The 23,953-nt window shown below is 47.4% G+C and overlaps 1 protein-coding gene across 1 annotated transcript; it reads left to right on the forward strand.

Annotated features, from left to right (window-relative positions):
* The first annotated feature begins 1,974 nt into the window (after positions 1-1,974).
* SLITRK1 (SLIT and NTRK like family member 1) lies at positions 1,975-4,181 on the forward strand. The gene has a single exon (XM_060233627.1). The coding sequence runs from the start codon at positions 2,092-2,094 to the stop codon at positions 4,165-4,167; it is 2,076 nt and encodes a 691-aa protein (XP_060089610.1). The 5' UTR covers positions 1,975-2,091; the 3' UTR covers positions 4,168-4,181.
* The last annotated feature ends 19,772 nt before the right edge of the window (positions 4,182-23,953 follow it).

Consider the following 23,953-nt stretch of genomic DNA (forward strand, 5'->3'; position numbering starts at 1 on the left):
TCCCAAGCAGATGCTCTACCACTGAGCCACCGTCCCTCCCCCGCACCAACCCACTCTCCACACACAACCACTCTCCACCATCCCCCCCCCCACTACCCCGCGCCAGAAATCTACAAGGTAAGCGGGTGTCGTGTTGTGCCTAGAAGAAGAGAGGGGGTTGAACATCAAGGAGGGAGGGAGGGCTAGGACCTCCGTCGAAGTCAGTTTGGGAGAAAAAAAAACTCACTTCCCCCCATGTTATCCATACCCGAATGGGGGAAGAAAGAGGGGTGGGGGTGGGAAGCTCTCCAGTGCCAGCTCGCACTCCTCCGTCTCATCCCAACGTATATAAATATAGCAGTGCTCCACAGTTCAGATGGGGAGGGAGGGGGGACGAGGGGAAAAAAAAAAAAGAACAGAAAGACGCCACGAAGACGCCAAGCGCAGCGTGACAGCCGCGCTACCGCAGGGTGGGAGGAAGCGATACGTTGAAGGAGGGGGAAAAATGGCGTGCGGTATAATTACCTCCTCCGATCGCTAGTCGCTTGACACCCTGACACTAATTCGAGCCAAAGCCACGTCGGGCTAGCGAAAGGCGACTCTCCCCCCCCCCCACACCCCGCCTGAACTCCGAGCCAGGTGTGATCGCCCCGCACCGAGCGAAGAGCTGCGGAGGGAGGCAGGAAGGGAAACCGTTCAACTTTTTTCCCCCATTCTTTTTTTTAAACGCCAGCGATGAAAGGATCCATTTAGGAGAAGAGGGAGCCCTTGACGCGGAGGACAGCTCGAGAAAGCCGGCAGTTTCTTTCCATAACGCTCGCCCTGGACCTGGATTGATTTCTTTCGCTCTCTCTCTCTCCCTCTCTTCCCCCCCCCCTGCCCCGTAAATCCCCCCCCCCCCCTTTCTCCAGCATTCCCTCGGCAGATGGATTTTTGCCACTGCGGCTCAGCAGAGGGTGTCAGATCTTGGCGGAGCGCACAGGGCTGGCGAGAGAGCGAGGGAGCTCTCCGCAACTCCTCGCCTTCGGCGCGTGAATGAGTGAGTGAGTAAAGTGTGCAGCTCGGAAGACGGGAGGAGGAGGAGGAGGGGGGGGAAGCGAGGAAGAGGGAAGAGGGGGAAGAGAGGAGGAAGGAGCCAGCGGCAGAGCCACAGCGAGCGAGCGAGCGAGCGAGCGAGCGAGCGAGCGAGCGAGGAACGCGAGGCGACGCGGCAAAGGGGGAGCCATGGCCAGCCCGAAAAACGCAGCGATTGCAGAATGTGCGCCGCGCCATTGGTTCGGCGGCAGCCAGGCGTTGGACTGGGCGTGATTTCAGCACCGAGGCGGACTGGACAGCGCCCAGCGGGGGGTCTCCCCGGCAGCCGGCGGCGGCCGCCACCAGCCATTCCGGAGGAAGGTGGGGGGGGAAAAGCCAACGGAAGAGGCAAGGTCAGTCCGCAGCCGAGCCATGCGCCCGGCCAGCTCGCCTCTCCCCCCGCTGCGCTCCCGGCCTCGCCGCTCGCCCGCCGACGCAGCGGCCGGGGCTGCTGCTGATTCTTAGCGAGCCGCTGCCCTGAAAGCCGACGCGACCCTGGAAGATCGAAGTCTTGGCGGATTCTTTTTTTTGTCTTTTTCCTTTTGCCTCCCCTAGGGGGAGGGGGGGTGGGGGCCTTGCGGGGTGGGGGTTATGAACCGGGGGAAGGGGGGCTCGTCTCTCCCGCTGCTCTTTTCCCTTCCTCTTTTTTCTCCCCACCCCCGCCCCCCCTCTACGTGCCTGGAGAGTTTTGTGGATATGATCTCCGACCCGAGGAGTCCGAGCTGTTGCAGTGTCGGCGGGGGCAGAGAAGGCTAGGGGGGGAAACAGGAAACCGGACGGCGCCCCCCCACCACCACTCCGATCTCTCCCCCCCAAAATTTCATTTTCTCCCTCCCCACCGCGTCCTCTCTCTTCGTTGGGGGGGATCTCCCCTCCCCCCCCTGTCCTCCACCTCCTTTTTTTCTTTTTTGGGGGGGCGATGCTTCGGACCTTCCATGCCCGGCAGGGACTTGCCGGGGCTTCGGCTTGAGGGAGAGGGGATTCGCCCCGCCGTTCCTCCGCGTGCTCCAGTCCGGGGATGACTCGCGGGGCGTAAAGATGCTGCTTTGGATCCTGCTGCTGGAGACGTCTCTTTGTTTGGCCGCCGGGAATGTTACGGGGGACGTTTGCAAGGAAAAGCTCTGCTCGTGCGCCGAGGTCGAGGGCGACCTGCACGTCGACTGCGAGAAGAAGGGCTTCACCAGCCTGCAGCGCTTCTCGGCCCCCACCTCGCAGTTCTACCATTTGTTCCTGCACGGCAATTCCCTCACGCGCCTCTTCCCCAACGAGTTTGCGAACTTTTACAATGCGGTCAGCCTGCACATGGAGAACAACGGCTTGCACGAGATCGTGCCGGGGGCTTTCCTGGGGCTGCAGCTGGTGAAGCGGCTGCACATCAACAACAACAAGATCAAGTCCTTCCGCAAGCAGACCTTCCTGGGCTTGGACGACCTGGAGTACCTCCAGGCGGACTTCAACCTGCTGAGGGACATCGACCCGGGCGCCTTCCGGGACCTGAACAAGCTGGAGGTGCTCATCCTCAACGACAACCTCATCAGCGTCCTGCCGGCCAACGTGTTCCAGTACGTGCCCATCACCCACCTGGACCTGCGGGGCAACCGCCTCAAGACCTTGCCTTACGAGGACGTCCTGGAGCAGATCCCGGGCATCGCCGAGATCCTGCTGGAGGACAACCCTTGGGACTGCACGTGCGATCTCCTCTCCCTGAAGGAATGGCTGGAGAACATCCCCAAGAACGCCTTGATCGGCCGGGTGATCTGCGAGGCCCCGACCCGGCTGCAGGGCAAGGACCTGAACGAGACCACCGAGCAGGAGCTGTGTAGGAAGAACCGCGTGGACTCCAGCCTGGCCGCTCCCCCAGCGGAGGAGGACACTTTCGACCCTGGGCCCATCCCGACCCCATTCAAGGTCCACGGCAAGGAAGACCTGGCGACGCCCGGCTCGGCTCCGCACGGGGGCACCAAGATCCCGGTCAACTGGCAGCTCAAGACCAGACCCACCGCCGCCGGCTCGACCCTGGCCGTCAAGGGCAAGTCCTCCAGCAGCACCCCTTGCCCCGCCACCTGCACCTGCCACCAGATCCCGGGAGGCTTCAAGGTGAACTGCAACGACGGCAACGTCAGCAGCCTGGTGGAGCTGAAGCCCAAGCCCGCCAACGTGCACGAGCTCTTCTTGAGGGGCAACAAGATCCACACCATCCGGAAGTCGCACTTTGTGGATTACCGGAAGCTCAACCTGTTGGACTTGGGCAACAACAACATCGCCACCATGGAGAACAACACCTTCAAGAACCTCCTGGAGCTGGTGTGGCTGTACATGGACAACAACTACTTGGACATTCTCTCTCGGGAGAAGTTCAACGGCCTGCAGAACCTCGAGTACCTGAACATGGAATTTAACGTCATCCAGCTCATCATGCCGGGCACTTTTAACGCCATGCCCAAGCTGAGGGTCCTCATCTTGAACAACAACCTGCTGAGGTCCCTCCCCGTAGACGTCTTCGCCGGGGTCTCCCTCTCCAAGCTCAGCATCCACAACAACTATTTCCTCTACCTGCCCGTGGCGGGGGTGCTGGACCAGCTCACCTCCATCACCCAAATAGACTTACACGACAACCCCTGGGACTGCAAGTGCCCCATCGTCCCTTTCAAGCAGTGGGTGGAGATGCTGAGGCCCAAAGTGATGATGAGCGACTTGAGATGCGAGACGCCCGAAGAGTTTTTCAAGGAGGACTTCGAGTCCCTCTCCAACGAGGCCATTTGCCCTCAGCTCAAAATCCTGCCCACCTTGACTTCCACCCATAAGAACAGCACCGGGCTGGCCGAGACTGGGACTCATTCCAACTCCTACCTAGAGACCAGCAGGGTCTCCATCTCGGTGCTGGTGCCTGGCCTCTTGTTGGTCTTCGTCACCTCTGCCTTTACGGTGGTGGGCATGTTGGTCTTCATCCTGAGGAACAGGAAGCGCTCCAAGAGGAGGGACGCCAACTCCTCAGCCTCGGAGATCAACTCCTTACAGACAGTCTGTGACTCCTCCTACTGGCACAATGGACCCTACAATACAGACGGAGCCCACAGGGTCTATGACTGTGGTTCTCACTCCATATCAGACTGAGACGCCAGAATGGGGGAAAACTACAAAAAAACCCAATCACGGATGGGCAATCAGTTCCACTCCAGCAGTTCGCAGCCGCCACTTCCCTTCGATGGTTCCAGCTCCCGTTTCTTAATCTCCTGTACATTGTTGTCTCCTCCGCTGGTGGGAATGGACCACGACCAGGAATGGGAGCTGGGCCCTCTTCAAGCTACCTTCTGGTGAAACGCACCTACCTGCTGCTCACCCAAACCGAGAGGGAGGAGAGGCTTGCTCTTAATTTAATTTAATTTGGTTTCCCCTCTAGCCCCCACCTCCCCCCCCCAAAAAACCCTTTGAAGCTGTATTTGGCGCAACTGCGCCCAGCTCTTGGGGGGAGGGGGCAAAAAGAATCAAGGACTGAGAGTCTGGGATGGCTCAGCTTGAGGGGCCGGACCCAAAAAAAAAAAAAGAAAGAAAAAGAAATTCACTCTTGCAAGATGGGGGGACCCCAAGACCGTTGTGGATTTATGTGGCTCTGTGTGCGGGGTCGCCCCCTAGCGGTCACCCGAGCGAGAACGTCCAAGTTGCACGAAGGCATGAATGTAATGTAAATAAACGACTCTGATTCCAGACGACCCTCCCCTGCCCTCCCCGCCCCCCCACCCTCCCCCCCACCACACGAAAACGAACCATCCCAAGTTGCTGCATGGCTCGCATGGATACAAACCACAGCAGGGACGCTCCGGCCCCCCCAATGGAAGCAGCGTCCAGTTCACCTCGTCCTTCCTCTTACCTGATAAGTTCCATCGTATCAAACTTTCTATATACAAAAAAAAAAAAAAATACAGTATACTAAGAATAAAAAAAAAGTGCCATTTCGCCATTATTTTTGTGTGATTGATAGGCAGTAGTAGAGATCGTCCTTTTAACTGTGAAACAAGCGAGGGACAAACCAACAGAACACAACAACAAATGTAAAGATTTTTTTTTATTTAAGACCTGTTTGCATGGCTATAGTCTCATGGGTTCAGGTTTTTGCGTTTCGGGGTAGAGGGAGGGGGGTTACTTAGTTTGTCGGGCGAGTTTTCTCTCTGTTGGGGGAGGGGAGGGGAGGGGAGGGAAGCGGGGTGGGGGTCAGTTTGCTTCTGGTTATGTTGAGTTTCCTTTGGAAGAGGATATCTCCAAAAAATGCTTTTCCATCTGAATGTTTTTTTCCCCCCTTTTAATATACCCTTGGCGTTTTCAAAGTGTTAAAAGATTGGAGGCTTAAAAAAAAAGATAATAATAATAATAATTCGGAGCAGTTTGGCATTTCTTTAACGCCACTCGAGTGCTGAAGCTGCTCAAACAATTATTTTCTTTCTTTCTTTTTTCTTTTTGGTGTGCTTTTGAACATCACACGCTTTAAAAAAGCAAACCACTGGAGGAAATCCGAGCTTTGGGGAGGGCGGGATGGGGGTGGGGGGTGGGGAGGGGGTAAGCAAGCGAGACTTCAGTCATTCTATTCGAGGATTTTATAATATGGCATATTTTTTCAGTATTAAAGTGAAACTGTTTTCAAAGCTTGGGTCCTCCGGCATTTCTTCCCCAGAGTCACTTCGCTCGGCGGGGGTGGAGAACCCCCCGGGTTTTTGGCTTCTCTCCCCATCAGAGCGTCTCTTTGCTTCTTCAACCGTGTCAATTTCAGGCAGGGCTGGCGGCGCTTCCCCTCCCCCCCCCCATCCTTTTTTTTTTGGCTTGAATTGCAGCAGTGAAGGCCTCCCCGCCCCCACCCCTCGTCCCGGGGACGCTACCGCTCGCCTCTGCAGCCCGGGCTGCTCACTGCAGATAGACCAGGCAGGGGGAGGTGGGCGGGGAAACGGCCTTTGGAGCTGGCGCTCGGCGAATGCGGGGAAAGGAGCGGGGCCTCTATTGCGGTAGCGCCGCCTTCGCGAGGCGGTGATTGACAGAGCCCCGGGCGGGCCGGCTGGTGGCGATTGGGGCTCCGGCAGCTGAGAGGGAGGCGGAGGATTGGAGGGGGGGGGAGGCAGCTAATTAGCGGCGGGGGAGTTTCCTGGCTCCCCCCCCCCCCCATGGGAGGGGAGGCTTGGGAAATAAATTCCTCTGGTCGCTGCCGCCGTCCGGCTTCTACCCCGATGGCCTTCTCTGCTGATTTCCCCGGCTCCTTAAAGCAAGGGAATACATGGCCCGGCGGCCTGCAGCCCCCGCCGCGAATCAGCTGCAGCCTCCTGGTGGAGGGGGGGGGGAAGCTTTTAAGTCATGTCGCTGGTGGCTTTCTGCAGGCGGAGAACCCTCTTTCGAGAGGAAGGCGGAAACAGTGGGACGCCCCCCCCCCTTCCCCGGCGCCAAGGATGGGGATGCGGGTTCTTTAAAAAATAAAAAAAAGAAAATGCTACTTTTTTTTGGCGCGCTGGGGGTTAAAAATAAACGCACCGAGAGAAAGGGAGCAGCGTTCCCTCTAAGCTGAGTTAGAAAGGGAGCAGCGTTCCCTCTAAGCTGAGTGTGAGCTGGCTCACAGTTGTTGTCTTTTAAATCCTCCGGCTCACACGTCTTTGTCTTCGCTCGGGATAAAAGGGCCCCAGAACAAGCTTGCTTATAGAAGGCTGCAGTAATATGCAGTAGCTCACAACTTTCAGGCCAGTAGCTCATGAAGTACAATTTTTGTTCACAAGATTTGACAGCTTAGAGGGGAGTATTGGCAGCGACTGCACATCAAGAACCAAACTGCAGGATCTGCGCTGTAGAATGATACAGGGAGAACACTGAGGGGGATGGAGACTTCCTCAACTGGTCTTGCTATTATATTGTCTGTATAACTTTTTGGTAGTAGTAGTAATAATAATAATAATAATACCTGCTGCTTTGTACAAAGGATGCCCGCTTAAAGAGAACCATCACCATTTTTTTCTTTCACTCAGTCCCTCCCCCTTAAAGCAGAGTTTGGCCCATTTAAAAAGGGGGGGTGGAGCAAAACACTACTAAACACCTCACCCAATGCAAAATGATGTTGTTGGAGGGGGAAAAAACATTTTCCTGGGAGTAAGCCCCATTGGAGAGATCTGAGTAGGGTTCTGAGTAGACCTGTTAAGGATGGCAATGTATTCCACATTTAAAAAAAAAATAACCCTGCTTCAGAAACCCCTCCCTTTCTAGGGGCGCCCAACAAAATGGCTTTTCAGGCCTAGCAAGGATACTATGATCGGGTGAGGAGTTTCGATGAAAAAGACAGGATGAGGCCAGAACAGAGCAAAAAGGGGCTACCAGTTACCTGATACTTCAGACTGTTTTGTTTTTAACAAACCTAGCACTGGTACCCTGAGGCTTTTTTTGAGCAGGAACACAGTTCCAGCTGGCTTGGTGTCAGGAGATGTGGCCTAATATGCAAATGAGTTCCTGCTGGGCTTCTTCTACAGAAAAAGCCCTGTGTGAAACAATGGTGATGTCAGGGGGTGTGGCCTAATATGCAAATAAGTTCCTGCTGGGCTTTTTCTACAAAAACAAACCAAAAAACCCCCTTCCTGCTGGTACCAATCTTATCAAGGTGCACATTCACCTTGGCAGTTTTCCTGCTTTCCTATGCTTTCCGCTAAGAAATGCTGGACCCGGGATGAAAGACACACTGTACTAATAAATCACAGTGGGGATTCCTTCTGCATGCCCTTCCTTCTGGGAACCGCAGGACTCCTACCCTTTCCTTTTACACCCTAACTATACTAAGAACAGGCTACAAACTTCTCATGACCTGACCATTTTTGACCGATCCTTTTTACTCATAAAAGGAATGAAGAAGGATCTTTTCCCCCATCCTCACATACCAGATAATTTTTGCCAATAACACTGATTATTTTTTTAGATGATCAATGGCCAGTAAAGGGGGGGGGACCTTTATGTGGTTTCGACAATCTGTAATCTTTTAGGTTTCTTGGACTCTTTTCCTCAAAGAGAACTAGGATTAAAACTAAAGTGTTCAACTTAATGAGCCAGGATCAATTAAAACCTCATCAAAGTGATTCTGGATTTTATCAGGAGGATTTTGGGGGGGGGGGGCGGGACATGTATGTCCAGCGTTTCTCTGGCATTCTTATAAAATGATATCCGGGAGAGGGAAGCGTGCCCTAATAGCAGCAAGAGGATAAGGTTGGGATATATTTCAATATATCTCACTCACATCTATTATTAAATGCCATAAAAAATGTTTTATGCATCTGGATAAAGCCTAATGGCCTCCACAGTATTTATGCAGTGGGAAAAGCGTGCGTGATATTGGTGCCTTAGCCTTATTAGTCATTTATGTATTTATTATACCTTGTACAATCTCCTGTTTCGTTCGAGGGTAACGAAAGAACCGGCTTGCTGGCTGTAAAGATTGTTCATGCTGCTGTGAAGGATGCTGCATCTAGTTGAATTGGTCTTCAATTCGTCAAACTTTAAAAAAGAGAGAGAGAGATTTCAGTAATACCAGGTGTGAAGGGGGTGGGGGGAAGGGAAGATAGCTTATTTGTTTTGCACAACTTGCAACGGAGTATTTCCTGTGATGCTGCAGAGCTAAGAATAGGTCCAAACTTAATCTGTTGCCATAGGAATGAATGCTTGAATGTATACAAGTAGCTTTGGTGCTTATTTATTAGAAAGCTGAATGGGGTTTATCCTGTAGCAACGTCGTAATGCACTGAATTGGATAAAGAATGAATCAGATTCTATCTCATGAGGAAGTCTCTGTTGTTTCTGTTCACGTTGGTGCATGTTTTTGCAGTCGTATCCATTGCCTTTTGAGTGTATGTTTCATTTTGTTCTTATGATCATTTGGTTCTGTGTATTTCACGGTAGAACACAAGGGTGTGAAGGATAAGGACAGGGTTAGGCTGGAAACAGGAGTCAGGAAATGAATCTGAGGTTTATCAGACAATGAATGGAGAATGGGTGCAGAACGGGACCTAGTGTGATTGCACAATATCATGAATGGATGATCTTTCAGGACTTTGGGCAAAATTCTTATTAAATCCAAAGATGGTTAAATAGAGTTCCCCTGAAGAGGGAGGAGGGGAAAAACAGTCTTGTTTTCTTTACTCCTTTCTGTAAATAGAAGCATCTCTGTACAGTAGAAATCGCACTAAGCCAAAGCCCAGTTTACTAACATGGGCTGTTTCTCTGCTGTTACAATCCTAAACCAATGGATGCTAATCCACGTGATCAGTTGATGTCCTATGAAGTGCCATGCTTGTAATGAGGCCAACTGTAACTATGCCTAGTCAGGGAATCCCTTAATTTTGTTGAGTTCTCCAGGTGTGGTCTTATCTAGCCTCAACTGTTGAATCATCTGTTTAGCAGCTAAGCATCCAGAGAGTCTGCCACATGGTTTGCGATTGTAATGACAGCCACAGCATTGGCGTAAAATGTCAGTGCAGCCTTAGAAAAGGCCTGCCTGAATTCCATTGTGAAATATTGCTTTGAAGGTCATATATTTTGAAAGACCATCTTAAGGCTGTGAACTCATTTGATGAAAATGTGGGGCAAAGGTTTGTAGATGCGCTTCAAGTCTTATAGTGTCAAGTTTTGGTACGTGGAAATCAGATAATGCTCAAGGACATTACGCCTTTGAGAACCAGTGCCTGGAGCTAAGCAATAGAAGGAGGGCATCACCTTCATGCCCCACTTGTCGCGTTTCCAAAGACATACATTTGGGCACTATTGAAAACTGATGGTCTGATGCAGCAAGGCAATTGGTTATGTGTTCAGGTTCTTCATAAGTTTTGGTTTCATTTTCATTAAAAGGTGATAGGGTACTGGGTAATTAAGCCAACGTCCGTTTGTTGAGCTGCCTAAAGGATGCTCCCATAGTTTCCAGAATAGTGTCACCCCCTTCCCTGCTTCAAATAACCTGGTTTGTTCTTTCAGACAGCAAACATTGGGTTAGATAGACTAGCAGTCTGACCCCTGAGATGGGATGAGTGTCAGAGAGACTTCTGATGAGAATGGATGAAAGGAAGATCAGGATAACAGCTGTTAGAGCAGTTAAGGAGACACCAGAGTTAAAGAGACAGGTCTTGTGTTTGAAAAAAAAATCAGGTCAATTAGGATGCTGATCCTTTGGGTCTTCTGTTGTTATTTATTCATATCCTCGGTATGTGACAGAGAGGGGCAACAGCTTGGTGCCACTAGACTCAAACTTTGTTCCTCATACCCTATTTCTGTTTTATGTATTATACAGAACATGAACATCCTTGACAAATTTAAATGTTTTATATAATCAATTCTTTTCTCTACCCCCATTTCCCTCCTTTCGTTCTGTACTCTATTCCGTTACTATTTCTCCTTGACTAAGTGGGTAAAATAAAAGTGTTCTTGAGAATAATAGGCCAACAAGGACACAGGGCCCATGGTGAATAGAAGATGTGTTAGTATTAATGCAATTTCTTCTAATACGCATGGCTCAGTGATCCAAACTCTATGATGTCTGAATGCCTCTGGTTTCATGGGAATGTTCTTGCCGATAGACTTTGAAACAGGGCCACTTCTTTAAGTCTGATCCTTTGCGCTTATGCTGTGGCAACTAATCAAGTTCATGATCCTTGTTCGGTGGTACCATTTCTCCAGAGAATGACTCATTCTAACCACCATTGAATCTGGTTCTAAATGTCAACCTCTGTATTTTCTGGCCCCCAAATCCCTCTTTTTTTTTTTTAATGACAGGCTCAAACTTACATCATGCCTTCCAGTCTGATACTACTTCAGTCTAAACCCAAATGTAGACAGTTTGTTTAATTATGGTTAATTAGTGATGACTATAAGACATTGTGCCCTGAGCTGAATGCCCTAGGTTAGCCAGGTTTCAAGCTAAGCAGGGTCAGCCTGGGTTAGTACTTGGATGGGAGACCACCAAGCATTGGCAAACCACTTCTGAATGTCTCTTGCCTTGAAAACCCACAGGGGGTTGCCATACATCAGCTGTGACTTGATGGTACTTTCTACCACCACTTGTTTAAATGAATTCCTTGTGCGTTCTTTGTTTCAGTCCTTGCACTGCGTTCAGGTTATTCAGTTCAAGTGAGAGTAAGCTTTCACAACGAGTGTGGGGATCAGGGGCATAGACTTTTCAATTTCCCAGGGGCGGGGCTGGGGTCCAGTCAGAGACATTTGATACAGTGACATCATAGGGAGGAGTCAGTGACATCACAGGGAGGGGCCTCCATTATCACTACCTATGAATTTGTGGAGAAGCTCCCTCCCCATAAATTTAAGGAGCATCCCCCCCCAAAAAATGCTCATGGACCAGGCCAACCCAGAAAAAGGTGGGAGTTGGCCAGTGGTTATAGTGGTATCTCAGAGGTCTCTTGCTGTGCCCTGTTTTTGAAATTCACTTTTAGAATAGTCACTTTAAGATCTGCAAATATACATATCATGTGTATAGGACAAACTAATGATCACAGATTTGACAGTAAAAGGCAATACTAATAGGCAAATGAGTTACGGCTGAGTTTTTTGTACAAAAAAGCCCTGTGTGAAACAATGGTGACATCGGGATGTGTGGCCTAATATGCAAATGAGTTCCTGCTGGGCTTTTTTTTTTTTTTAAAAAAAAGCCCTGGTTGCCATATGGCATCTAGGTTTAAGAGCATTTATTTATATTTCCCAAGATGGATGATTTGGCTACAAAAATCTGGAATACTGCTCAGGGAAATTACAGTAGTGTGGAATGAGGGGAATGGATGTGAAGCCGATGATGCATTAGTACTATATACAAATGGAACTGGAATTATACCACTAATCATAAATTAGGCACATTATTGTGGCTTTATTAAGGAATCATGAATCTGTAAGTGAATGTGCTCAATTTGACCTATTAATGCCACAGAGCTCTAGAAAGGAAAATAATAGTTTTTTTGGGGGGAGTAATTGGGGAAAGATTTGAGTATTACAGTCTCAGGACTCAGTGGCATTTAGCTTTGAGTACTTAGAGTTACAAGCTTAGAGTTACACTGTAAATGATATATTTGCAAGTAGGGACCTGCCAGAAGCTTGAAAGGATGCTGATCTCCTTCCCCCCAACTTTACTTTGTCCTTTCTCTCCCACTGTTCTCTCTCTCTCTCCCTCCCTACCCCACCTCTTCTCTTACTCTCCATTTCTCTCACTTATTTATCCTTCCTTCCTTCCTTCCTTCCTTCCTTCCTTCCTTCCTTCCTTCCTTCCTTCCTTCCTTCCTTCCTTCCTTCCTTCCTTCCTTCCTTCCTTCCTTCCTTCCTTCCTTTCTGGCTCAAATGCTTCCTGCCCTTTTTATTTTGCACAAATGGTGTGCTGTATGGTGCTCCAATGTGGTATGATGGGCAGACTTGGCCTATGTACTTGAGTAGTCAGAGTTTCATTCAGTCATAAAGTTTGTTGCATTCAGACACTATTTCTCAGTTGGACTTACCCTGCAATCTGCTTGTAAACCTCGAGCTTTCTGGAGAAATGTATCAGTATCCTCTATGAACTGGAGGTGGGCATACATTTAAACTGGGAGGAAGGAAATCTGCTTATAGGGGAGATTTGCTCCAGGAATGCTATGGCTGAAGGAAGGGTTAAACACTTACTCTAAACATCCTCATCTCCAAGTGGTTTTGCTTTTTAATAAAATGCACTGTGCTACTGTTATCCTATAGATGTGTGTGTAATGTCTAGTTAAATCTGTCACGTGATGTTCAAGCGTTTGAAATTATTGTATCATGCAGGTCAGAAACTAGGAATGTCTGCAGCTTCTGGTTGAGTGTATCGGCAGGGAGGAGGGGGTATAAATTGAATTAAACATAAACAAATTTATTGGCAAATCCATGTTTGTTGCTTTGTAATGTCTAGAAGAAAGGATACTTTCACAGATGTCAACCAGCGTCTGTTGAAATGAGTTATACACAGAATGTACTGCTTAGTATGGGAATATGTATAGTACGGATGTGAGTTAGTAAGGCGCACAATAATAAAAATGTTCATTCCAAACAATGTAAGATTTTTCCATTTGAATCAGAAATACAGAATGCACAATGACAAAATTGATTGAGAGATTGTTGTTGCGTGAGCAACCATTGTGAGGGAGGCAAGGTAGATCTTGCTCCGTCTGAAAGTTAATCAGGAGTCTCCTAGGACATTGTGCAAGTTTACAGGAAATAGAATTAAGCTCACAAGACTTCCTGTATTTAGACTTCAAACATCCAATAGCCAGGCCTCCTGAAGTCCCTAGTGGGCAGAGTACTTCAATCAGGAGCAAAGGAGAGCATGTTGGGAAACAGGCTGATGGGTGCTTGGAAGTGAGCCTTGAGAGGGACTTGTTTTACTATGAGTAACACATGTTTGACTTATTGAGAGCCAGTTTGGTGCAGTGGTTAAGTGTGTGGACTCTTATCTGGGAGAACCGGGTTTGATTCCCCACTCCTCCACTTGCGCCTGCTGAGATGGCCTTGGGTCAGCCATAGCTTTCATTGAAGCTGTCCTTGAAAGGGCAACTGCTGTAAAAGCACTCTCAGCCCACCTACCTCACAGGGTGTTTGTTGTGGGGGGGGGGAAGTAGAGGAGATTGTGACCGCTCTGAGACTGAGATTCAGAGTATAGGGCGGGATATAAATCCAAAAATCTTCTTATTATTGCTAGCAAGGCTGGGAAGGGTTATTGTAGGTTGCTATGCAGGGTTCCTCTGCTCCCCATCAGGTTGGCAGCCCATCACTGGCAAAGCCAAAGAGCTTCCCAGGAGTGAAGACCTGGTAAATGTCATCACCAATGTCAAGATATACGTTCCAGGCAAAAGCCCAGAAGCGATGTCACAGCCACCTTACAGTGCTCTAGGAATCCCACAAATCTCTGTGTTAAAAACCATAGAGATCAGTGGAATTCCTAGAATATCACAGTAGCCTGTGATGTGACTTAACAGGTTTCACTCATAAATGACATCATGGCATTGGCAATACCACCTTTTCTTTCCCCTTTTTCCTCTCAGTGCCACATTGATTGGCAGTGGGCAGTTGGGTGTAATGGAGAGGGATTGCCCACTGCTGATTGGCAGCTGGTGATCCTAGACTCCTGGTCTTATGCATAAAGATAAGTCTTAGAGGAGTCCTATGTGAGGGACCATTGCTTCATGGTGCAGCATATGCCAATCAATCAAGGGTCCACAGGTTCAATCCCTGCTGTGTCTATGTAAAAGATCTAAAGTCCAGTGTCAGGAAGGCCAGAGTTTGAGACCATGCAAAGCTTTTGAACTAATGATACAAGGCGTCTTCATGTGTGTGTTTTGCCCCTCTTGAAGTGATTCAGGCCTTTGTTCTGTGTTGGTTCTTATATTATTTCTGTTCTGTCGCTTTGATTCATCTCTTGGTCCAGTCACCAAACTTTGCGACACTCACTGTCTATTAAGGAATTGCATCCATCTCTGAGATGTAAAATTCAAACACTTTTCCAGGTGTGAACAACTTGTTTATGAAAACTGTGACTCTGGCAGGCACTTAATTTTGCAGCTTTCAGTGCAGACTGGGACTTGTGGAAGTGTTGTATTGGTAGCAAGGAACTTTTGACGAGAGTTGTTAATGAAAAGGATTCCGTTTTGCAGCAGCTAGTCAGTGTTATGCGACAGACCTCTTATTACACATTGTCTGACCATAGGGATGAGAAGGAGATGAGATGCCAACAACTTTAATGAGAACGTTCAGGCTCTGAAGATGTGAAAAGAGGTGATGGGAATGGTGAGCGGATAAAACAGAAACTGTTTAACAGAAGATGTAGTTTGCTAAGGTGTCCTAATAATACTCCCTGAGAACGTAAGGAAAAAGATCCTTCAGGTCTATCTAGGACAGAATTTACTAGCCGGGTGTCTTTGAGAAGCTCCCAAGCAAGGGTATATTTGACACCCCTCTCCTTTCGTTGAACCTAGGGTTACCAACCTTCAGATAACGACTGGAGATCTCCCAGAATTACATCTGATCCAGTGCCGGATTAAACCCTGTGGAGGCCCCTAGGCAGTCACAATCTCAAGGGCCCCCTTCCACATTATCTCAGAGTTGGAACACCCACCCCACCATCTTCAGCCCACTGCTGCAGCCTGCAGGCACCTTCAGTTTAGTGTAATGGTTAAGTGTGTGGACTCTTATCCGGGAGAACCGGGTTTGATTCCCCACTCCTCCTCTTGCACCTGCTAGAATGGCCTTGGGTTAACCATAGCTCTCACAGAGGTTGTCCTTGAAAGGGCAGCTGCTGTGACAGCCGTTTCAGTCCCACCCACCTCACAGGGTGTCTGTTGTGGGGGAGAAAGATAAAGGAGACTGTAAACCGCTCTGGGTCTCTGGGGTATAAGTCTGCAATTCTTCTTCTTCTCAAAAGCTCCTTTGTCAAAGCTGTGGGGGTAGGCTTGCCAATCCCCAGGTCCCAGTGGGGGTTCTTCCACTTTCCCAGGCTGCTTCCCGCCCCCAGTCAGCTGGCTGGCAGGGGAAGCCCCACCCCCAAAGCCACCATGTAACTTACCCCCTCCGGAGGCTCCAGTCTCCGATTGGAAAGGCTTCCTCTTGGGATGGGGTGTCTGTATTACTTGGAAGAAGATGGCTGCAACTCATGAGTAGGCTTTTGTTTTTGACATGTACTGGCTGCAACTCCTGACTCACTTCAGAGTCGCCAGAAACGGGGGGGGGGGGGATAACATCTGCTGAGCACTTCTTTATTTTCTATGTGGAGATCGTTTCTCATAGGATATAATGGAGAATTGATCTGGAGGTTTTGGGAACTCTGGGGGAGCTGTTCTTTGAGGTAGAGGCACCAGATTTTCAGTATAGTATCTAGTGCCTCTCCCCAAAAGAAGGTGCCCCTATCCTTCATTATTCCCTATGGAAGGAAGACATTTAAAAAGGTGTGCTGTCCCTTTAAATGTGATGGCCAGAACTCCCTTGGAGTTCACTTATGCTTGTCACACTTTTGTTCCTGGCTCCGCCCCAATGTCTCCTGGCTCCACCCCCGAAGTCCCCAGATATTTCTTGAATTGAACTTGGCAACCCTATGTGGGGGAGAGGCAGAGAGAGGCAAACTCAGCAACAATGCCAGTCACACCAGGCAAGTTGGGCAAAGAGCAGCTCAGTTGCTGGTTGCATGTGCAGACTGGGAGGGCTGCAAATGGGATGGGGGGGGGGCGGCAGAGGGGAAAGCTGGCCCAGGGCCCCTAAAGGCATAGGGGTCCATAGGCCAGTCTACTTGGCCTAATTGTTAATCCAGCCCTGATCTGATCTCCAGACTACAGATATAGGTTCTCCTGGAGGCAATAGCAGCTTCAGAGGGTGGACTTTAAGGGGAGGGGCAGTGGCTCAGTGGCAGAGCATCTGCTTGGTAAGCAGGTTCAATCCTCGGAATCTCCAACTAAAAAGGGTCCCGTCAAATAGGTGTGGAAAACCTCAGTTTGAGACCCTGGAGAGCCGCTGCCAGTCTGAGTAGACAATACTGACTTTGATGGACCAGGGGTCTGATTCAGTATAAGGCAGCTTCATGTGTTCATGTGACTTTGTGGTATATAATAGAATCTAGGAGAAACTGAACCCTGTTTGGGCTCGGTCCCCAGATCTCAAAGAACTTCCCAAACCAGAGTTGGCAATGCTAGTTGGGCCAAAATATATGGTACTGATAGATATATTTAGAAAACTTGTATGCCACTTCTCTTGAATTTCCTGGGAGCAGGTCACAATTAAAACAATAAAACTATACCAGTGGATAGATTAAAAACTAAACACCACCACCAGCCTAGTCAATACAACCAAGCCAAGATGATAAAATAATAAAACTGATAAGCCAATATAAACAGATTAATTAAAAAAAACCATGCCAGGCCATTTAAAAAGAACAACAACCATAAAACAAGCAGAGCAGTCTAAAATGATATTGATAAAAATGACCCCAGCTTCCGAGCAACCTATAAAACAGCTAAAACAGATGAATGCTCTTAATTAAGAGCCTGGTTAAAGAGAAATGTTTTAGCCTGATGTCTACAGGAAAGTGAAGCAGGACTGCATGAATCTCAAAGGAGAGGGTATTCTAAAGGCGAGGTTCCACAGCCGAAAAAAGCTTGTCTCTGGCTGCTTAAAGGTGGGGGGCAAAAAGCTTGAGAAGAGGATTTTATCTGGTGAGTGTAACTGGTGTCCAGAGTTATACTGCCTCTGAGCATGAAGGTTTTATTTGGCACTCATGGTTAACTCTTGAGAGGTTCTATTTTTTAGGAACTCATATAGTCCTTTAAAAAGCCATGTAAACTAGTGGTCATCTAGTAAAATAATGGGTGTGGTAGACTGGGACCACTTGGATTGAGAAAAGGCAGATCAGCTATTGATAACTGGTGTGTATTAAACTTTCTTATGCATCAATATGTTAAAGGCCACAGGAGGAATCCTACATGTGACTTTTATCGATCTCCAGGCTGCATTGTGAAAAACTGTGGCTGAATTCCAAGAACATAACACAGATTCTAGGCTAGGAACATCACCAGACCCTGTGACAATAAAGTCCATCAGTTCAGTTTGTGTTATCTGAAAAAGTACTTACTTTTTTACTCATCCTGAATTTTTTTTGTTGTTGTCTGGCTTTGCCTGAATGTCATCGTTGGTCAATTTCATTGGTCTTGAACTCAGATGTTAGGATGGGTGGTAGATTATATCTACTTTCTTCCTGCCATGAAGAGTTTTGTCAGTCTCTCTCATACCTTACTAATCTCCACTCCCCAAGTGTACAGTATTTCTGTCTATTCCAGTTTTGCCCCACCCTTCATGCAAGAAGTTCAAGGTGGCATTCATAGATCTCCCTTCCTCCACCATTAGAATGCTTTAGCGTTCAAAGCCCTGCACATATATCATTTCAGTATTTTTACAACAGTCCTTCGATATGAGCCAGTACAGTTGTTTCTGGAATTCAGATAAAAGGGTTGAGATGAATGGTCAGTGTCATGCAGGGAGTCAGAGCTAGGGCTGTCAACCTCCAAGTGGGACCTGGAGATTTCCCATAATTTCAACTTTCCTCCACGCTGGAGAAAATGGTAGCCTTGGAGGGCGGACTCTATGGCATCACATCCTTGCTGAACTCCTTCCCCCTCCCCAGATGCCATTTTCCCCAAGCTCTGCCCGCAAATCTTCAGGAATGTTCCAACTTGAGGTTGGTAAGTCTACTGAGAATGTCAAACTTGGCCCTGGGAAAGCTTGGTTCAAATTTCCCTACCCCATCCCATAGATTTCACTGGATGACCTTGGCCCAATTAGGTTTTGATATGAGGATAAAATCAGGAGGAATAATATATCCCTCTTTCTTTTCTCTGGAGGAATACATGACTATATGAAGCTGCCTTATACTGAAATAGACCCTTGGTCGATCAATGCCACTATTGTCTACTCTGACTGGTAGTGGCTCTCTGGAGTTTCAGGCTGAGGTCCCCACCTCACCTATTACCTTATCTTTTTAACCTGAAGATGCTGGAGATTGAACCTGAGAAATTCTGCATGCCAAGCAGATGCTCTACCACTGAACCACTAGGAAGGGAGGAACGACAATGTCCTAGGGGTGGATAAATTAATTAGTAACTTAGCTATGGTCACCTAATAAGTTTATGGCTGAGGATTATGGTTGCCAACTCTGGTTTGGAAAGACCTGGAGGTTTGAAGGTGGAACCTGGAAAATGGGGTCTAGAGAAGGGAGGGACTTTGGTAGGGTATAATATCATACAGTCCATCTTCCAAAGTATCCATGTTCTCCAGGAGAAGTGGAATAAATGTTTAAGATAAATAATTAAAAAAAACAAGTGATTTATGTAGTTTGGAGATCAGTTGTAATTACAGGACATCTCCAGCTCCAACCTGGAAGTTGACAACCTCACTAGTGAGGATGGCAACTTGGGAATTCAGAACTTTAGAGCAGCTACGCTGTCTCTTTTGTGCATTAATTGGTGTAGTTTCATTAGTGCTTTATGAGGCAAGTTGAAGATCTACACCTGTTATATAAGCATAAATATTTATAGAGTAATAATTATGCTAATAACGAATGTACTTATTTGTGTTTCTTTTTAGTTGTTTCTGCTCCCCCTCTCCTTATATTGTGAAATGGAAGGAAGAAACTGCTCTTAATCTAGAAAATTCAGTAAATCGGCAACATTTTCCCTGAAATTTAGCAGAACCAGACTCCCATGCCTAACCTCGAAAAGTATCATGGGGATTGTTGTACTGTAATCCAAAAAGTATATAAATACCTTAGGGTAGGAAGGTTTCTGAAAGATATGTTGTTATCTATATTTCTCCCCAAGAAGGGGCCCATGGCGCAGAGTGGTAAAGCTGCAGTACTGCAGTTGGAGCCCTCTGCTCACAACCTGAGTTCGATCCCAGTGGAAGCTGGCTTAGGTAGCCAGCTCCAGGTTGACTCAGCCTTCCATCCTTCCGAGGTCGGTAAAATGAGTACCCAGCTTGCTGGGGGTGGGAAAGTGTAGATGACTGGGGAAGGCAACGGCAAACCACCCTGTAAAAAGTCTGCCATGAAAATGTTATGAAAGCAACATCACCCCAGAGTCAAAAACGACTGATACTTGCACAGGGGACTACCTTTACCTTTTAAATATATTTCTCCCCACTGTGTGATTTAGGTACTCACATGTGGCATGTGTTCTTATTGTGGTTAGGGAGCTGGAATGCCATTCTTGTGAGGAAGGCAGAAGATTCTTGGACTTTTCAGTTTAGGAAACATATGGTTAAGGGAAGACAAGGTGGATGTCTTTCCTTAGTCATCTGTAGAAAGAGTGGACAGAAAAAAGTCTCCTCCCTCTTCCTAGAACTCAAGGGCATCCAGTGAAGCTGGTGGCCAATAGGTTCAGGAGGGACAAAAGGGAAAACTTCTTTATGTGACAAGTGTTTAAAATGTGGAATTAGCTGACAGAGGATGTAGTGATGGCCACAGACAGCTTTAAAAGCATTTTGGACAGATCCATGAAGGATAGGTCTATCTGTGACTGCTAGCCCTGGTGACTAAAGGGAATCTCCACATTCAGAAGCAATAATTCTCTGAGTACCAGCACCTGGAGACAAATTCAGGGAAGGCCTTGGTCGCTATGCCTGTTGCTGGTTCTCTAAAAAAAAAAAAACTTGTTGGCCACTGTGTGAGACAAGATGCTGGACTAATGGACCACTGGTTTGATACAGCTAGAGTTTCCAGGTCCTACCTTGCAGCCAGCAAGGGATTCTTGGGTGCTTTCCAGGGTCTTCTTGATGATGATGTCACCAGGAAATAATGTCATCACATTCCCAGCATTGGAGGGGGTGACATTCTAGTTTGTATGGTTTGTAGCCAATTTTGCCACAGAGTTTTGCCCAAAAACTAGAGCAACGTGATGTCACTTCCAAGTGTTGTCACCATGTCGCCTTTCAAGGCAGTTGGTTGTGGGATTTTTCCCTGCCAGCCAGCAGTGGGGAAGTGCCCCACAAAAGCGGGGTTTCCCCTGCCCCTGACAGGGGTATGGCAGCCCTAGATACAGCAAGGCTCTTCTTGTGTTCTTGTGTCCATGATGGATGCACAGAATTCTAAGTCACAATGTCCATGCCCCTTTTCACTTCCTGTCACACTGCAATGTTTTAAATTATAAAATGTGTACAAATGCAGACATTAAAAACTATAAAATATGTACAAATACAAACACAGACACTGCTTACAAGACTGAGGCAAACAGGGCAATTTAATTTTTATAGGCGAAAACCCGGAATATATATCATTGCATTCATGTAAAGGTTCATACACTGAACCTTCTTTGACCATCTATTCAAACTCTGTAGGCTTTTTGACGGGGCTGATGGTTTTACCTTGATTGTACAGCACAGACCCTGCGATTTTTCAATCCATTCTTTTGGTAGAAGGGGAGAGGTTATTATTTTTTTTTTTCCAGTATCAAACTAACACTAAATGTGCCGCTATAATAGCAAATCCATGCTATTAGATACTGCTGCTATATAGCTCAATAACACTAGTCCCCTTTGGACAGGCATTTCATATCCGTAACAAATTATTTCTATTACTATTTTCCAGGACATGTCAGCTTGATTACATTTCCACCACATGCGGGAAAAGGTGGCATTGTTCTTGCTGCAGAGACAGCAAGCATATCATCTCTTGAGTGCATGCTAACAAAACTGGCTTGGTAGCCTTTAGAGTGGACTCTTTCTGTGTGGGGGAAAGGCTATCAAATTGCAGCCAACTGATGGTGACCCTGTAAAGTTTTCAAGGCAAGAGATGACTAGAGGTGGTTTATCATTGCCTGCCTCTATGTAGTTATCCTTTGACTATGTAGTTACCCTTTAGAGCCAGTTTGGTGTAGTTGTTAAGTGCGTGGACTCTTATCTGGGAGAACTGGCTTTGATTCCCCACTCCTCCACTTGCACCTGCTGGAATGGCCTTGGGTCAGCCACAGCTCTGGCAGAGGTTGTCCTTGAAAGGGCAGCTGCTGTGAGAGCCCTCTCAGCCCCACCTTCCTCACAGGGTGTCTGTTGTGGGGGAGGAAGATAAAGGATATTCTGAGCTGCTCTGATACCGATTTCAGGGTGGAGGGCGGAATATTAATCCAATGTCGTCATCCTGTGTGTGTGTGTCTGCTCCTGGAAGTCAGGGCAACCTCTGGTGACTGACCTCTACTGGGGGCCTAGGGGATATTCAGAGAGGTGGTTGAATAAAGCCTGCCTCTGCCTCCTGACTTCTGGTGTTCCAAGGAGGTCTCTTATCCAAGTACTTGCCAGTGTCAGCCCTACTTAGCTTCCAAGATCAGATCAGATTGGGCTATCCTGGGCCATCCAGGGCACATAAATCTATAGTATGCACCTATTTCTATAAGACTAATGCAGATTTCTTCAGTTACTAGGATCAAATTCCTGGACCTTGGGCAAAGCATTCCGTCAATTCCTGTATATATAGTTTTTAAAAAATAATGCAAACTATATGCTTTATTTCATAGTGTTAAAAAAAATCCATTGGGGAAAGATTGGCATGGTTTTTTTTTAGTAAGGAAGTAACTTGCCAAGCTTCAGATGCAATGGAAGCAGACTGAAACTTCATGACCACACTGAGGGAGGAAGCCAGTGTGAGGTTTCCTCTTTGTGTTTGGAATATCGAGGATCATGTCACCAATCGGAGCTTCAAGCTAAAACTGGAGCAAGTCTATAGCTGACCTCCTTCATTAGGTGGCACTGCAAGATTTACAGTGGTGTCAGAAGCAGTTGCGGGGCGAGAAGGGCAGCATCTTGGCCAACGAGTGTCTCCAGGGGTCATTTTGTAGAAAAAAGGAGGTGCTGGAGCTCATTAGCATGACTAATTGGCATAACTCATTTGCATATGCCACACACCCCCGGCATCACCGGAAGGTGTGCTACCTTAGCTCAGCATCTAGCTTAAAATGCTTCTTGAATTATAATTGTCATAACAAAACCTTATTCCCATCACACTTTTCAAAATTACTTTTTGCTAATGCGGACACAGTAGCATTATAAAGATTTCCGCCTGTCTGCATGGCATGTTCTGGTTATATCCCCATTTTTGTGGGAGGGAAAATGTTAGAATTCAAATCTTAGAATTCAGCAAAATCCTCACAGGGGGTTTGAACAACTGAGCCCAGAAACAAGAAAGAGCACAATAACCTTTAGAGGTTCTGGAGCTCTGCTCCTGTGAGCTCCTGCCCCAAATGAGGGCTGCTCCTCTCACTGCAAAGGAACTTGATTATGCTTCCTCTTCAATGAGCCCTTTACCGATGCCATCCAAACCAGAGTAATGCATTGATGCAAAGTGGCATAGCAAGGTCTTGCTTTTTTCTCCTGCCTGACAGCATGGGACAAGGCAATAATGCCCCAAAGCCTCTGCTTTTTGGTTAACTGAACGGAAGCCCCTATCTCAAACTCCCTTTCTTGACTCCAAATGGAATGGGTTTTTGGTGCTGGTATACCATGTCAAAGTCAGCCAGTCCTATTTTACATGAATGTATGTGAAATTGCATTTGGGCTTTTCATTTCTTGAGGCCCGACGGGGAATTTCCCGCTTCCATTTCCATTACATTATATGGAGTATGATGATTTGCAACAAACAAAAAAATAATTTGAATTTCTGTTCCTAATGGAGCTCATTCCTTTGCAAATAGTGAGTTTTAATTACTTTCCATGTGTTTTTTTTTTATTATTATTACACTCGGAGTCGGCCCCTGCGCGTGAATATCATTTTCGGCATTGTGCACTCTTGCTTGTAAGTTTCTGTACATTTATTAAAATTCTTATGGCGTTATTCTCCTGAATGGTGAAATAGTTTCAGTTCATTACCTCCCCTTGGAGTTTGCCAACTAGTCGCGAGCGGAGGCTGCAAGCTTGAATTGTGTTGTATAATTTCTGAAACAAGCCATTTGTCAATGATTGCATAGGCCCTGGTAGGGAGGGAGGGATGCTAGATCCGCTGTGGTATATTTTTAGCTCTTTCCCATCATTATTGAACAGACGTGTGGAAAATAAAATGAATGATGTAGATAAAGCCATTGCAAACTACAAAGCTGAGGGACAGGTTATCGTGAGAAATGGCAGTGGCAGCGAATTTGCTTGGCAAGCAGATGGTTCCAGGTTCAGTCCCTGGCTTCTCTCAAGTTAAAAGGATTAGGCAGGGGTGGCATTCTAGCAGGAGCTTCTTTGCATATTAGGCCACACACCCCTGATGTAGCCAATCCTCCAAGAGCTTACAGGGCTCTCTTTTGTAAGCTCTTGGAGGATTGGCTACGTCAGGGGCATGTGGCCTAATATGCAAAGGAGTTCCTGCTAGAATTCCAATCCTGGAATTAGGTAGTGATGTGAAAGA

The sequence above is a fragment of the Heteronotia binoei genome, chromosome 3, assembly GCF_032191835.1.
Source record: "Heteronotia binoei isolate CCM8104 ecotype False Entrance Well chromosome 3, APGP_CSIRO_Hbin_v1, whole genome shotgun sequence".
In the NCBI taxonomy this organism is placed as follows: Eukaryota; Metazoa; Chordata; class Lepidosauria; order Squamata; family Gekkonidae; genus Heteronotia; species Heteronotia binoei.

Coding starts and splice junctions, on each gene's coding strand:
- SLITRK1 (XM_060233627.1), top strand. CDS start 2,092: ATGCTGCTTTGGATCCTGCTGCTGGAGACGTCTCTTTGTTTGGCCGCC.